Below are 16,316 nucleotides of genomic sequence, written 5' to 3' on the forward strand. Positions count from 1 at the left end.
ATGAAGCTGCCGCCACATCGACCGGGTGTGGATCATGAAGTCAACCTGCAGCCTGACAAGAACGGCAACGAGCCACCCCTTCCGTGGGGCCCACTCTACAACATGTCACGAGAAGAGCTGTTGGTCTTGCGAAAGACCCTGAAAGACCTGCTGGACAGAGGATTCATCCGAGCGAGTAGCTCAGCGGCTGCCGCGCCGGTGCTGTTCGTGCGGAAGCCGAATGGAGGGCTGCGATTTTGTTGCGACTACCGAGCGCTGAATGCAATCACCAAGCGCGACCGATACCCACTGCCCCTCATCGCGGAGACCCTGCAGAATCTGGCCAAGGCTAAGTGGTTCACCAAGTTGGACGTGGTGGCCGCTTTCCATAAGATCCGCATGGCTCCGGGACATGAGGAAAGACTGCATTTCGCACGAGGTTTGGGCTCTACGAGTGGCTCGTGTGCCCTTTCGGCCTGAGCGGCGCCCCGGCATCATTCCAACGATACATGAACAGTGTATTGCGCGAATGGCTGGACGACTTTGTCACAGCGTACCTGGATGATGTACTGATCTACTCGAGCGGTTCGAAGGCGGATCATGAGGCTAAGGTGCGACGAGTTCTCCAAGCACTCGCCGACGCTGGGCTGCACCTAGACCCAGCGAAGTGCGAGTTTTCGGTACAAGAGGTCAAATACCTTGGGTTCATCGTCAACGCAGGAAAGGAATCGCCTGCGACCCCGAAAAGCAGCGCGCCATCCGCGAATGGGAGGCCCCGACCACGGTGAAGGGTGTCAGAAGCTTTCTGGGCTTCGCCAACTATTACCGGATCTTCATCCCCGACTATGCCAAGATCACGCAGTCTCTGGATGCCCTGCTTAAGAAAGGAACTGCCTTTCATTGGGGACGAGCGGAGAACGAGGCGTTTCAGGAGCTGAAGCGACGATTTTGCGAGTCACCGGTGCTCAAGCAGTGGGACCCGAGCCTCCCGACCTTTTTGGAGACGGATTGCTCAGGCTACGCATTGGGAGGCGTCCTGTCGCAGGAAGGCCCAGATGGACGTCGACACGCATGCGCCTTCTTCTCGAAGCGACTTTCGCCAGCGGAGTACAACTATCCCATTCACGACAAGGAGATGCTTGCCATCATGAGATGTCTCGACAACTGGAACGCCGAACTTAGGAGCTGCGGCCCATTTACAATCCTTACCGATCACCGCAACCTGGAGTATTTCGCGACACGCCAGAAGCTCACGGAACGGCAGAGCCGTTGGGCAGCCGAATTGTCCCAGTTCGACTTCAAGCTCGAGTATCGACCGGGAAGCGAGGCTGTCGTGCCTGATGCGTTGTCCCGCCGTGAACAAGACAAGCCACAGGGCATTGACGACGAGCGGGAACAAGGAAGAATGATACAGTTGATACCGGATAGTGCCATTCCATCATCGACAAGAGCATGTATCAACGCGATGAGTTCTGACTGTTCAGAGGCATCCACCCTGCCGAAGATGAAGGTCTTCGAGGTAGCGGACCTGCAGCAACTCTGGGACGAAACGGTGGCGAAGGACTCGATATTCCGGGCAGCCTATAAGGCAGTCCGCGATCGCGAGCGTGCCTTCCCGCCCTCGCTGGGCCTGAAGATCCAGATTTCAGAATGTGCGATCGACGCAGGCAAAGGCTGACATTCAGAGACCGTATTTGGGTGCCGGGTGGATCCGGAGAGGAGGGTAACCAGGAGGAAGCTGAGAAAGACCAGTTGAGAACCCGCATTGTGCAGCAGTCGCATGACTCTGTTGCGACCGGTCATCCCGGCAGGGAAGGTACGCTGGCTATTGTGGCTCGGCGATTCTACTGGCCTGGGCAGTCCCAGCTGGTTCGCCGGTACGTAGCCAATTGCGACACCTGCGGCAGAGCACATCTGGCGCCAGTCGAAAGGGATTTCTCAAGCCTCTGCCGATTCCAGATCGACCCCGAAGCCATTTGTCCATGGACTTCATCACAGATCTGCCGCCTACTGGACCGAGCAAGGCAAGGTACCTGTGGGTGATTGTGGACAGACTGACAAAGGCTGTGACCCTCGAGGTGATGGACAACATGGAAGCTGAGCCGTGTGCAAACCGTTTTCTCCAGTGTCATTACCGATTTCACGGAATGCCACGGTCCATCGTCAGCGACCGCGGGAGCAACTGGCTAAGTAGGTTCTGGAAGAGGTTCTGCCGTCTTGCAGGTGTCACGCAGAAATTGAGCACGGCCTATCATCCTCAGACGGACGGAGGCCCAGAGAGAATGAACCAGGAGATCGAGGCCTACCTGAGAGCCTACGTGTCGTACGTGCAGGACGACTGGGAGAACTGCTCCCTGCCGCGCAGCTGGCACTCAACAATCGTGAATCCGCAGCGACCAAGATCAGCCCCTTTTTCGCTGAGCATGGTTACCACGTCGATCCCATCAGCGTCGAGGAATCGGAAGAGCCACCGAGGCATAGAGAGGAAAGCAGAGCTGATAGCCTACTCAGTCGCCTGCAGGAGGTCAATGAGTACATGCAAGCAGTGATGGCCTCCTCACAGCAACAACAAGAAGAGGCTGCCAACGCAAAGCGACAGCCTGCGGAGCGATTTGAAGTTGGTGACAAGGTGTGGCTCTCGATGGCAAACTACAGATCGCCACGACCGTGCAAGAAGCTCGACTGGCTGCATCACAAGTACACAGTCACGAAGGTAATTAGTTCGCACGTTGTTGAGCTCGATGTTCGTGGCTCAATTTACCCGCGATTTCATGTTGACCTTTTGCGGCGGGCGCATCAAGATCCGGCTCCTGGCCAAAAGGTAGATGACGCACAGCCACCACCGGTACAAGATGAGTCCGGCACGAATCTGTGGGATGTCGACGAGATTCTCTGCGCGAGATGGAAGAAGCGGGGACGAGGGGAATTCAGGCAAGCACTAGTGCGATGGACGGGCTACGCAGAGCCGACTTGGGAGCCAGTTGAGTGGTTGCAAGGAACAATTGCGATGAAGGCATTCGAGGACAAGTACGGGCCAATCAAGACCAATGATGGCCCTAGGGAGAGGTACGAGACGCTGGCAGGAACGCAAGAACCCCGCAGACGCCGACCTGGTCGGAGGGGACAAGGGGGGTAATGTCACGGGCTGTGCCCGGCTGGTGAACCCGGTTGTACCGGGTCCGGTGGGTCGTGCTCCGGTGGCAACACCGGCCGCTCCGCGGACCCAGAAGCTGCGAGAACATTCCGAGAAGGGCAATATAAGCTCGCACTCGAGGCTACGCCTCGAGTTCAGCTTCTTTTCCTCCTTAGCTCTAGATAGACAACATCTAGGCACCTGCTTGTTGAATAAACTCCGGGCCAGCCTTTCACAAGAAGCTTGACTTGAGTCCCTGCCCATCCCATCGGCCGCCGGGGTCGGGTGCAGGCTTTGCTTCCATAGCAACGTGGGTCAAGCATCGCATTGACTACATCCAGGCGGCTGGTAAAGGCGGCTTGCAAGGCAGTCTGGAACGCGGAGTTTTTGGCTTCAACGGTATACTGTGGGTATTGAAGAAACAGTTTGGCAGCGAGTCCGACGTGTTGGCCGTGGAGATGGCCTTGGCGAAACACTGCTCGGACCAGGAAGACGGTATCTCAGACAGTGAATCTGTATCCTTGATGTCAGGATGCAATGACCTGCACATGAGTACGGAGGACATGAGTCTCGTCGACATCGATATAGATTGGAGTAAGGAGCTGGACGACTTTGACTGGGACGGCTGGGGCAAGGAGTGATGGCGTTGCGGAGTGGGGCGACACATTGTAGACTACATGCATGATACACACTGAATGATACCATGACCCTCCAAGACTGAACTGCAAAAGAGCGTAGACCAACCCGTCCCGTAGACCAACCCCTCCAAGAACATTACTCTGAGCATAAGCCCCGCAGGGAGTATCTAGACTACGGATATTTACCCCGAAGGGGTGCGGTCAGGCCGAAGGACTGGCTGCGAGAAGCCACCCTGCAAGAGACCCAGACGGAACCACACACGTTCACAAGAACATCACCCCAGTGAAGCACCACCGAGTGAAACGAGGCAACAACACACAAGAGCCCAAGGGCTACAGATATAAATCTCCCTTCCAAGAGCGAGCAGAGCGAGCGGACCCCTTCCCCCTTATCCCGCAGCCGGAGGCGAGGACACGGGAACGAGCGAGCACCAGCGAGCAAGTGGACGCCAGTATGTTTGGTATAAGGGGGAACCACGGAACCAGGAACCAATCTGGTTATGTCAGCCACCGGAATGAAATGGAGGTAGGTTGATCCCCAGCTATTGGGAACGGAGTGACTGTCATACATGGACTGGAGAAGACGGAAGGGAATGGCCGTAACACCAATGAGGACAGCGGACGCATGGTGGATGAGTGGGTGTGCAGGACCCACTCGGACTTGTCGACACAGCGGGCGACATAAAAGGGCGGAGATGCCCACCTGAAAAAGGCCATAGACGAGAGTCGACATATATTTCAATTTCTTTTTTCCAACTCTGCGCTGGTCGTAGCAAGGCTCAAGTGAGTATGATCTCATGCTGCAATGGAGACAGTGGATTAACCAGAGGCCGGGCGGGCTTCACCTCGCTCATGTAGCCACGGTACGGAGTAGAGTACCTGATGGAGACATCACCGTTTCGAGTAACACCCGCAAGGGTCTTCTATTCAGACTGGGCAATGCCCTGTCAACTCCCGTCAGCACACGGTCCAGAGTCACAAGAGTTCGACCCGAGCCATGAGGATGCCACCGCCGAGGAAATAGCGCGGCAACTTGTCTGTGACACATACTGTCCCATTGTCACCTGTGCAGCCTTGAAGGCGTTGCCCGTCACGAACGGAAAAGTGTGATACACTGGCTCACAAAGGAACTGGAGCCTCTCGTACGATGTCCTCCCAGGGACAGGAGTCGGTCATTGTGTGGAACCAAAGTGTCATCGCCAAGTGGCGTCTCTTTGAATCGAGATTTGACGTCGAGCTGGGCTGGACCCATTTTGATGAAGGTGCGCCCGGTGGGTCATCCTACCCTTCTCCTCGAGGCACTCGGGTACTATTGCCTACAGTCGGCTGTGGCTTCATCAGCGTTGCTTGGCTGTTCTGCGTGTCGCGGCAAGAGGGCAGGGCTCTGCTCGTCGAACCTGGTGGGACATTTGACGGATTCTTTTCCTTGGATGCATGTAGATGCGGTGTATGCCTTTCCTGACCATAGCCTATTTTCGGAAGAGCAAATGGCTGCTTGGTCCCTTGCTGTGAGCTTTGTTGGTTTTGGACTTCTTGGACGAGCTCTGTCAAGTGTAACCGTCGAGCGTCACGCACACACTCTGCTCCAACAATGGTGTTTGGAGATTGAACGGATTCTTGTCGGCTTTGGGCAGAATGAGCAGGCGCCTCCACCATACATTGCATGACGACGATTCAACGTAGTTCTGACGATGGCTTCAAGTTGTAGAGTAGACTCGGATTGAATAGACCTTCAAAGGCTCCGGGGCTACCAATGGAATCCGATACTGTGAAGTGACGTAGAAAACGGACAGTAGGCTCAACCCCGTTTACAAGAGATAGATAGTAATATCACCTCCGGAGGACCATTTCATGACTATGGAATTCTACCCCGAAGGGGTGCGACCAGGCCGAAGGACTGGGCGTGGAGAGCAGCGAAGCGTCACCGCACCCCAGTACATAGACTGAATACAGCGTTTACACGAATTCTTGACAACACTCACACCCGAGTGATAACGAGGCCACAACCACAAAAGTGAAATGCTACAGATATAAATCTCCCTTCCAAGAGCGAGCAGGGCGAGCGGACCCTTTCCCCCTTATCCCGCAACGAGGCCAGCAGCCGAGTGAGGACGCGGTAGCAAGCGAGTATTGACGAGCGCGCGGACGAGAGTATGTTTGGTATAAGGGGGAACCACGGAACCAGGAACCAATCTGGTTATGTCAGCCACCGGAATGAAATGGAGGTAGGTTGATCCCCAGCTATTGGGAACGGAGTGACTGTCATACATGGACTGGAGAAGACGGAAGGGAATGGCCGTAACACCAATGAGGACAGCGGACGCATGGTGGATGAGTGGGTGTGCAGGACCCACTCGGACTTGTCGACACAGCGGGCGACATATAAGGGCGGAGATGCCCACGCCAACAGGATATCGAGTAGCGGCGAGACTCATTGCCACCTGCACTCATCAGAGTGACTGTCGAGGACCACTGGCACATCGCCACACGGGCCGTTGTTGACCCTCCCACGCGGACAGAGACACGCACCCACTTACCTACCCTGTACAGGGGAGAGGTACTCGCACTGCTTACCCAATCACTAGTCAGGTGACCTCGCGCTCAGTTACCGTGGGGACGCGCCCGCGCCACGAGGCAGCACAACGTCAGCAACGGAGTCATTTCGTCGATTCCGGATCGATCAGTCCGGGACATTTGAACCCCTCCACAGTCATGGAGCAGGCATTCGAACAGCCTGATTTCGATCAGGTGGCACATCATTTCAGGGACGCGGCAGATCACTTCGAGCGGTGTGGCAATCTGCCTGCCGTTGATGGCGGAGTTCGCCTTATGCAGAGGATGGACGCCATGATGGAGCGCTTTGCAGCTTTGGAGCAGACGGTGCGGCGCGGTTTTACTGATATGGCTCAGAGGATGGACGGGTTCGACCGCAAGGTTACCGTGACGTGAGTCGAGGTCCTCCCAAGTCTTGCAGCATGTTTTGCTGACCTTTTTTCCCCAACAGGAACCGCAACGCAGTGGTGCGGGCTCAGAACAGCACCGTCGTCCGTGGCAACATGGACTTGGAACCCCTCTACAGCGTCCTCACCGGTGACCGGTTGGACAACTTCCCGCAGACCCTGGACCAGCTGGAGCGGCTACCGCGTGAGCCTCCCGTCGCGACTCTTTCACATGCAGTCACATACTGACCATGGACATGCATCGCAGTGCCGGCTGTCAATGATCTCTTGACACATCTCGGCGAGGAGCCAAGAGGGCGCTTGGAAGAACGGAGGAGACACTTGAAGCTTGCCGTGGGAGTCACGACCAGGGCGGTGTGACCTGGGAGGAGATGGATTGATAATGACTTGGCGGGAGACAAATACATGGATGGATCATGACTTGACTTGACTTGACTTGACTTGACTTGACTCAACCTGAACTCGACAGTGACTGAGGTAGAACCTTTGAAGTAAACCAAACCCCGTTCACAAGGAACAGATGGTAACATCAACCCCGTAGGGCCCAGGCATGACTATGGTCATCTACACCCGAAGGGTGTGCGTCCAGGCCGAAGGACTGGATGTGAAGAGCCACACGCTCCAAATACACTGACAGTGTACACACTGTAACCAGGGAAGTGGAAAACACACCAATTCTGTATGGCAGTCCATACTGTGCTGACGCACACGGTCGGAACCACCACCAAAATCTTCATGAGAACGATCAAAACACAGAACCAGAGGGATAGCAAATCCCACAAAAATCACCCGGCTACCAAAGTAGTCCCAGCCCCAGGAGCGAGCCAGCGGCGAGCGGACCCCTTCCCCCTTATCCCGCAGCCGGAGGCGAGGACGCGGTAGCAAGCGAGTGTCAACGAGCGCGCGGACCAGAGTATGTTTGGTATAAGGGGGAACCACGGAACCAGGAACCAATCTGGTTATGTCAGCCACCGGAATGAAATGGAGGTAGGTTGATCCCCAGCTATTGGGAACGGAGTGACTGTCATACATGGACTGGAGAAGACGGAAGGGAATGGCCGTAACACCAATGAGGACAGCGGACGCATGGTGGATGAGTGGTGTGCAGGACCCACTCGGACTTGTCGACACAGCGGGCGACATAAAGGGCGGAGATGCCCACCTGAAAAGGCCATAGACGAGAGTCGACATATATTTCAATTTCTTTTTCCAACTCTGCGCTGGTCGTAGCAAGGCTCAAGTGAGTATGATCTCATGCTGCAATGGAGACAGTGGATTAACCAGAGGCCGGGCGGGCTTCACCTCGCTCATGTAGCCACGGTACGGAGTAGAGTACCTGATGGAGACATCACCGTTTCGAGTAACACCCGCAAGGGTCTTCTATTCAGACTGGGCAATGCCCTGTCAACTCCCGTCAGCACACGGTCCAGAGTCACAAGAGTTCGACCCGAGCCATGAGGATGCCACCGCCGAGGAAATAGCGCGGCAACTTGTCTGTGACACATACTGTCCCATTGTCACCTGTGCAGCCTTGAAGGCGTTGCCCCGTCACGAACGGAAAAGTGTGATACACTGGCTCACAAAGGAACTGGAGCCTCTCGTACGATGTCCTCCCAGGGGACAGGAGTCGGTCATTGTGTGGAACCAAAGTGTCATCGCCAAGTGGCGTCTCTTTGAATCGAGATTTGACGTCGAGCTGGGCTGGACCCATTTTGATGAAGGTGCGCCCGGTGGGTCATCCTACCCCTTCTCCCTCGAGGCACTCGGGTACTATTGCCTACAGTCGGCTGTGGCTTCATCAGCGTTGCTTGGCTGTTCTGCGTGTCGCGGCAAGAGGGCAGGGCTCTGCTCGTCGAACCTGGTGGGACATTTGACGGATTCTTTTCCTTGGATGCATGTAGATGCGGTGTATGCCTTTCCTGACCATAGCCTATTTTCGGAAGAGCAAATGGCTGCTTGGTCCCTTGCTGTGAGCTTTGTTGGTTTTGGACTTCTTGGACGAGCTCTGTCAAGTGTAACCGTCGAGCGTCACGCACACACTCTGCTCCAACAATGGTGTTTGGAGATTGAACGGATTCTTGTCGGCTTTGGGCAGAATGAGCAGGCGCCTCCACCATACATTGCATGACGACGATTCAACGTAGTTCTGACGATGGCTTCAAGTTGTAGAGTAGACTCGGATTGAATAGACCTTCAAAGGCTCCGGGGCTACCAATGGAATCCGATACTGTGAAGTGACGTAGAAAACGGACAGTAGGCTCAACCCCGTTTACAAGAGATAGATAGTAATATCACCTCCGGAGGACATTTCATGACTATGGAATTCTACCCCGAAGGGGTGCGACCAGGCCGAAGGACTGGGCGTGAGAGCAGCGAAGCGTCACCGCACCCAGTACATAGACTGAATACAGCGTTTACACGAATTCTTGACAACACTCACACCCGAGTGATAACGAGGCCACAACCACAAAAGTGAAATGCTACAGATATAAATCTCCCTTCCAAGAGCGAGCAGGGCGAGCGGACCCTTTCCCCCTTATCCCGCAACGAGGCCAGCAGCCGAGTGAGGACGCGGTAGCAAGCGAGTATTGACGAGCGCGCGGACGAGAGTATGTTTGGTATAAGGGGGAACCACGGAACCAGGAACCAGCCACGTGACGGGCCCTCGTTATTGGGAACGGAGTGACGGTCTTACATTGATCCGCAGTGGATGGAGGACAATGGTTATAAACCCGGCTGACGGAGGGAAGCAAGGGGTACACATGCAGAGACACTCATGCATGTCTGTCAAGGTGGGGGAGACCCGCACCGACTTGTGGACGACCGGAGAGGAGGATGCCAATGGTATAAGAACTGGGAGTTTGCCCCCTCCTAGTTGAACAGAGTTGTTCATCTTTCACTTCTTCAAAGCATTTGTCGGAGACTTTGTCGCCAGAAGCCCAACTGCATTGTGTGCGGAGCGAGTACTTTCCTGCTTTGTGAGAGTAGCTCTCACCTTCTTGACCACGGAGCAGTCTTTATCCGGGGAGAGAGTGGCAAGATGTCATTTTCGGGGATAGGCAGCCGTAAGGCGGACAGTTCCAGGGCGAATGGAAAGATGCGGGCACCGTCTTTGTCCAGTGTGGACTCGCTGAAAAGTGACAGTCCCACCGTCGTCCTGAATAGGCCCCTGGGGCCGGAGCTCGTACAACGGAGACCAGGTCCCTCTGGCAGGCAGCTCTCGTACTTGAGTAGTGCGGACGCAATCTTGGTGGCTAACTGTCTGTTTGGCAGCGACCGTTGGAGCACGGAGGTGCTTCGTCAGTGGGAAAGTGTCCCACGTCAGGAGAGTAACAAGTGGACTGTGGATGCGATCTGCAGGGTCCGTGTGACCGTGAGCTGGGCGATGACGGCTCGGTCGACTTTCCACGAGGGAACCGGCTACGGCGGTGGCAGCAAGGGCGCAAAGACGCCCGGAGAGGCCCTGGAACTGGCCATCAAGGAGGCGGAGACGGATGCCTTCAAGCGAGCCCTACGAAGGTTTGGCGAGGCGCTCGGGAATTGTCTCTATGACAAGGACTACCTTGCCTGGATTGAGAAGGTGCGCGGCCGAGAAGGCAAGCGGGACCCTGAAAAGTTGTTCAACGTCGAGACTCTTCTGCGGAAGCCGTTGAGCGCATCTCCTGCAAGCCAGCCGAGCCTTTCTTCTGGGCCACAGCCGAGTTCCCGGGGTGGGGTAGACCATGGTGGACGCCCTGTGTCCAAGGATGAATTTGATGACGATGAGTTCTTCGAGGATCCAGGTTTGGACATGTAGTTGTGTTACTCACTACTCAAGTGGGTTGCGAAAGCCTTCATCTTGGGGAAGTACTAGGTAGACGGGCGGTTCAAGCTGAACTGGTCATGTAACCCTCCCGGGAATGGATAGGACGTGCTAGAAACCTCGCCAATGCCACAGACGGACTGGATGTAGATACAACCTTGCCACGTAGGCATGAGTGACTGTAAAAACATGACTGTAGACCAACCCGTCAAGTAGACCTTTACTCCAAGGGATACCACCTGAATGATCACCTCCGGAGGACCATTTCATCACTACGGACATCACCCCGAAGGGGTGCGGACACGCCGAAGGTGTGGCTGCGAGAAGCCACGCTCGAGAGACCCAGACGGAACCACACCAGTCAATAGACACCCGAGTGCAACGAGGCAACAATCACAAGAGTGAAATGCTACAGATAATAATCCACATCTCCAAGAGCGAGCAGGGCGAGCGGACCCCTTCCCCCTTATCCCGCAACGAGGCCAGCAGCCGAGTGAGGACACGGGAGCAAGCGATCGAAGAGAGCGCGCGGACGCCAGTATGTTTGGTATAAGGGGGAACCACGGAACCAGGCACCAGACTGGGACCAATTCCACAGCCATTACGTGAGCAATCACGTGTCCTACATCCCACGCAAGAGAGTGGAGGGGATGGTACGTATACCGGGAGTGACAGGGGAACGGAGGGGAAACGGATGCAGCTTGTGTCAACTTGCATGCAGACCCACGCCCGCTCGTGGCGACAGTGGAAGCACGCAGAGAGGTATAAAGACCCGGGGTCCCGCACCTCCCACGATTCGGGGGATTTCTCTCTTTCTCAACCAGAGGTGAGCCATCGACAGCAGACGGAGAGAGTCGTTATTTCGAGGCAAGATACTCGGCAGTACCCGATCCAGAAAGAAACTGGGTGCGAAAGCAAGTCGGCCCTCTGACATTCATCTACGCGAGAGAGGAGCAGCATCCATCTCCTGCAAAGGCACAGGGTGACCGAGACTCAAGTTGAGGATGAACCAATTGCTGAGCACTTCACCAGTGTCGGAAGATGCCGACTGGGAGTTCCTCTTGGGCCAGTGCGACTACGAGAAACGCGCCGCATCAAAGACCGGGAAGGTATTACCGGTAGAGCCACCGGAAGGCCAGGAGGACTTACCCAGTCATCCAACGTTAGCGGACATTCTTTGCGGTCCAGGAGACCCTACCTGCCACTTCCGTAGCGGGGACGTCCTACGGACTCCAATCCGAGGAGCAAGTGCGTTCTGGGCCGTCGTCGGGGTGTACTTTGACTCGATAGAGGCAGCCAGAGACCTCTGCTCTTCCGGCCTCAGCGTTTCTCCAGGGCTGGCCTGCGGAGTCTGGTCTTTTGTAGACGATGCTCGCTCGGAGCGTTGGCTCATCCTGTTTCTGTCCGGCGTCTACGACGGAGTCCAGCTGGGATCTCGCGAGTGGACTGCGGAGCAGTTCCTTCAAGGACTGATTGGGCTGAGGAACCCGCTGCTGCTCGATGTCGGCTTCGTGCAGTTGATTCCGTGGTGGGATTACCGGAACTGGCGCAAGCATTGTGACTTTCTCCTTGATTCTTCGTTGCGTGTCTGGTCACTGGGAGAAGATATTGATGTTGTCGAGTCTCGCACTTATCGAGAGATAGATGGTTTGCTTACATGAGAGGGAAGGATACGGTTAAGAAAAGTCTGCATGTGGTCATGTGTAGACCGCAGACCGGACATGGTACCGAATACCTCACGTATTACCTCTCTCCGTCGAGAACATGAATTGTGAGTGGCAGTGAAAGTATCTTGAAGCAACTTCGTACACCGTGACTGCCCAGGCTACAAGTAGCAATGAACTGGGTGAAGTGATGTTGATGTAGAATCGTAGAATAGTAGAATAGTAGAATAGTAGCTCGGCTACAGATAGACTTGAACAAAGTGAAATGGTGTAGATCCAGGATAGCTAGCCAAACCCGTTCACAAGGGGTGCATTGAGTGATCACCTCCGGAGGACCCAAGCAGGACTATGGAAGTCTACACCCGAAGGGTGTGCAGGCGAGCCGAAGGTTCGACTGTGGAGAGCCACCCGCACCCCAGCACCACACACGGAACCACACCAGTGAAGCACATCCCGAGTGATAACGAGGAAAACACAACAGAGTAAAGCGCTACAGATGATAATCACATCTCGAGGAGCGAGTGGAACGAGCGGACCCTTTCCCCCTTATCCCGCAACGAGGCCAGCAGCCGAGTGAGGACACGGGAGCAAGCGATCGAAGAGAGCGCGCGGACGCCAGTATGTTTGGTATAAGGGGGAACCAGGAACCAGGCGCCAGACTGGAACGGTGAGTCAGCCATAAACGTGACTTGGCACGGGACATACATGAAATGGACAAGAGGGAATGCAATGGTACGTATACCGTAAACGACGGAGGAGTGAAGGGGGAGACTGCAGAGACCACTCATGCAGGCACTACGAAGTAGAATGAAGAGGAGGGGCTGGACCCACTCGGACTCGTCACACGCAATGACCACCACGAGGTATAAGAGGAAGACCTCGCCCACATCCAGGAACCCGGAAAGGCGTTCTCCTCTATTCATCTCTCTCCTGAAGATGCTCTTTGAGATGCACACTCCACGACTCAATGTCGCCACCAGAGGTGACCACTGGTTGATGGCCAGCTGCTTGCAGACTTGAGGATTCTGGGAATGCATGACCATGACCCCACGCTTGGCTAAATGATTTAGGCAGAATGGACTGGTGCCCACGGGATAAAAGGGCAATGTGCCCCCGATCAGAGGAGACGGTCTGGCAGGCTCCTTGTCTTTCCTTCTTCCCCTCTTGGATGGAAGGTCCGTGAATAGGCGGTCCTCGTCTTACGCCAGCGGGCGTGTAATCTTTGCTCGACTTACCAGGTAAGGAGTGGTCCTTTTCTGCACAGACGGAATTGTCTTGCGTTGATTGCTTACAGAGGCAAGCACAGTCGGTGAACCGTGGGCTCCTTTGACCTGCGGCTGGTCGCATCATCGTCCATCGTTCTTGGTATGTCCGAGATTTGTGTGTCAGTCACAAACAAGCCCGAAGCGCACGAGAGTAAGCAAAAGTGGTGATGCCCGGCAAGAAGAAAAAGGGAGCCTGGAGGTGGTCTCTGCACCCGAAGCTACATGATGATGTGGCCCGACTTTTGGAGGAGGAGGACCTCTTCTTCGACTTCCGCACGGTAGATGATGCCAAGTCTTGCATCAAGCAGTACGACACCAATGTCATGGGTCGCTTTGTCTGTCATAATCAGAACTGCACTTCGGACGGTTGGTCGAGCAAGAAGGTTGCCGTAACAGTACGCATGTACCCCGGGGCACAGTATAATGTACGTGTTTACCACCAGCGTTGTTTGCAGTGCGACAGCCTGAGCAGGCCCATTCTGGACGACTCCTATGCCGAGAGAACAGCGTACCGATTGAAGAAGTGGTGTGGAATACACGTGGAGACGCCTCACTACTTTAAGAAGGCTAGAGGCCCGCATCACAGCGATCTTTGCGAGGGATGCAGAGACGGCCACTGTAGCGAGCTATCTTGACTTGAGAAGCAATAAACGAGAGTGAAATGCTACGCACATGAGTGATTCTACTGCCAGTCTGCCCCAGCTACAGACAAACTAGAACAAAGTGAAGTGACGTACCAGTATCCATGCCGTTTACAAGGTCCAACCCCTCAAGGGCTACCACCCTGAGGATAACCCCCGGAGGGCCATTTCATGACTATGGTAGTCTACACCCGAAGGGTGTGCTGACACGCCGAAGGTGTGGCTGCGAAGAGCCACGCTGCAAACACGTAGACGGAACCACACACGTTCACAAGAACATCACCCCAGTGAAGCACCACCGAGTGAAACGAGGCAACAACACACAAGAGCCCAAGGGCTACAGATAATAATCACGACCCCAAGAGCGAGTGGAACGAGCGGACCCCTTCCCCCTTATCCCGCAACGAGGCCAGCAGCCGAGTGAGGACACGGGAGCAAGCGAGTGTTAACGAGCGCGCGGACGCCAGTATGTTTGGTATAAGGGGGAACCACGGCACCAGGCACCAGACTGGGGACAAATTCGCCGGTCATTGCACGGGATTAATGCCGTGCGTCATACACAGAATGGACCAGAGGGGAATGCAGTGGCACGTAAGAGCCAATGGAAACGAAGTGTACATGGCCGAGGGATGCAGAGAATCATGCAGCCACCACACAACAGGAGTGGGGGGGGGGACCCACACAGACTCGTCACACGGAGGTGACTACCAAGAGGTATAAGAAGCTGGCTTCGCCCACTTCCACACCCACCAGAAGAGTCCTGCTCTTCTTTCTGAGCAAAGCTCACACTCCGCGCAAGCGCTCCGCTATCCTCGGCTACGCCTCGCAATAAGGGACTGGTACCGACTGACTAGTCCACACGTTCCCGCCGCAGCCCTTGGCCGGGCTTGCGCTCCACTTGCTCCCGTGAGGAGGAATTGGTTGTCAAAGTGGAGGACTGGGTACTACTCCCGAGTGCACTCGTTCTCGCAACAGCCCCCTGGCGGGGCTTCGCTCCTCTTGTTTCCGATGGGGGAACAGTTGTCAAAGTGGATGACTTGGGTGCTTACCCCTTGTGAACGCTCACATCCCATTGCCAGTGGGCATCTTCGTGAGAACAGGTTGGATACTGTGCACGCGCTCCCACTACGCCCTGCGGGCTACGCTCCCGCTTGTTTCCCCTCTTTGAACGGGAGGGAACTTGCACTCCGCGCTCCGGCGCTCCGTCGGGATCCGTTTGCTGGCACCAGGAGGGAAACCATACCTTGGTAGGTCATGAGACAAGGTCGATACTGGGTCGGTAGCGTGCAACCGGCATGCCTCGTTGCTTCGCAGGGCTTACCCTCCTTCACACGGCCAGGCAACAGACGAGCAAGCGCAGCGCACGAGAGACAGACAAGGTGAAAGCGGGAGCGGGAGCGACCGTTGTAACTGACACGATCAGGAAGGAGTGTTATCCCTTGGATCGAATTCGATTGGACGCCGACGTGAGTGTGGCAGTTCTCGCACCCCCCATGATCCAATCTTCGCCGCATCACCAGCAGTAAGGTGGGCCGCCAGTGGTCTTAGGGTCTCAGGGTCCGTAGGGTTAGGAGCCGTGCGGAGCATTAGGGTTATCTGCGACATGGGCAGTCAGCGATTCGTGCAACGTGATCCACTGAAGACGACAGGTCTTGTCCTTCAGGCTCACTCATGGAGTTTTCCACTTTCCTGCTACAGACAGACAGACATGGTGATGTATTCAACCACAGCATCCGCCTGGTTACAAGTAGCAATGAACCCGGTGAGGTGATGTTGATGTGGACGTAGACGTAAGAGAGTAGAGCAATCCTGCAAGGGCTGTAGACTTGAGTCATACCAGTGAAGTAAAGGACACCAGATGGCAAGCCAACCCTCGTTCACAAGAGACAGACTCCCTGTCCACCTCCGGAGGACCCAAGCAGGACTATGGAAGTCTACCCCGAAGGGGTGCGGACGGGCCGAAGGACCGGCTGCGAAGAGCCACCCGCACCCCAGCACCACCCACGGAACCACACGCGTTCACAAGAATTCTTGACAACACTCACACCCGAGTGATAACGAGGCCACAACCACAAAAGTGAAATGCTACAGATATAAATCTCCCTTCCAGGAGCGAGTAGAACGAGCGGACTCCTTCCCCCTTATCCCGCAGCCGGAGGCGAGGACACGGTAGCTAGCGAGTGCCAACGAGCGCGCGGACGCCAGTATGTTTGGTATAAGGGGGAACCACGGAA

At 55.5% G+C, this 16,316-nt stretch overlaps 3 protein-coding genes across 3 annotated transcripts; all 3 read left to right on the plus strand.

Annotated features, from left to right (window-relative positions):
- On the plus strand, positions 1–1,657 carry HRG_04179 (reverse transcriptase (RNA-dependent DNA polymerase) domain-containing protein; the record flags this gene model as incomplete). The annotated part of the gene is made up of 5 exons (XM_044862650.1): positions 1–119; positions 180–207; positions 274–344; positions 419–652; positions 700–1,657. 5 exons carry the CDS (start codon positions 1–3, stop codon positions 1,655–1,657), a joined length of 1,410 nt encoding a protein of 469 aa, XP_044721264.1.
- A 4,805-nt stretch (positions 1,658–6,462) lies between these two features.
- HRG_04180 (uncharacterized protein) lies at positions 6,463–7,070 on the plus strand (the record flags this gene model as incomplete). Its single annotated transcript, XM_044862651.1, has 3 exons — positions 6,463–6,695; positions 6,755–6,894; positions 6,958–7,070. The coding sequence occupies 3 exons, from the start codon at positions 6,463–6,465 to the stop codon at positions 7,068–7,070; spliced, it is 486 nt and encodes a 161-aa protein (XP_044721265.1).
- Positions 7,071–10,095: 3,025 nt separating this feature from the next.
- Positions 10,096–10,506, plus strand: HRG_04181 (rad52/22 family double-strand break repair protein; the record flags this gene model as incomplete). The annotated part of the gene is made up of 1 exon (XM_044862652.1): positions 10,096–10,506. One exon carries the CDS (start codon positions 10,096–10,098, stop codon positions 10,504–10,506), a length of 411 nt encoding a protein of 136 aa, XP_044721266.1.
- Between the last annotated feature and the right edge of the window lie 5,810 nt (positions 10,507–16,316).

The sequence above is a fragment of the Hirsutella rhossiliensis genome, assembly GCF_020360975.1.
Source record: "Hirsutella rhossiliensis strain HR02 chromosome Unknown scaffold00004, whole genome shotgun sequence".
NCBI classification, from domain to species: Eukaryota; Fungi; Ascomycota; class Sordariomycetes; order Hypocreales; family Ophiocordycipitaceae; genus Hirsutella; species Hirsutella rhossiliensis.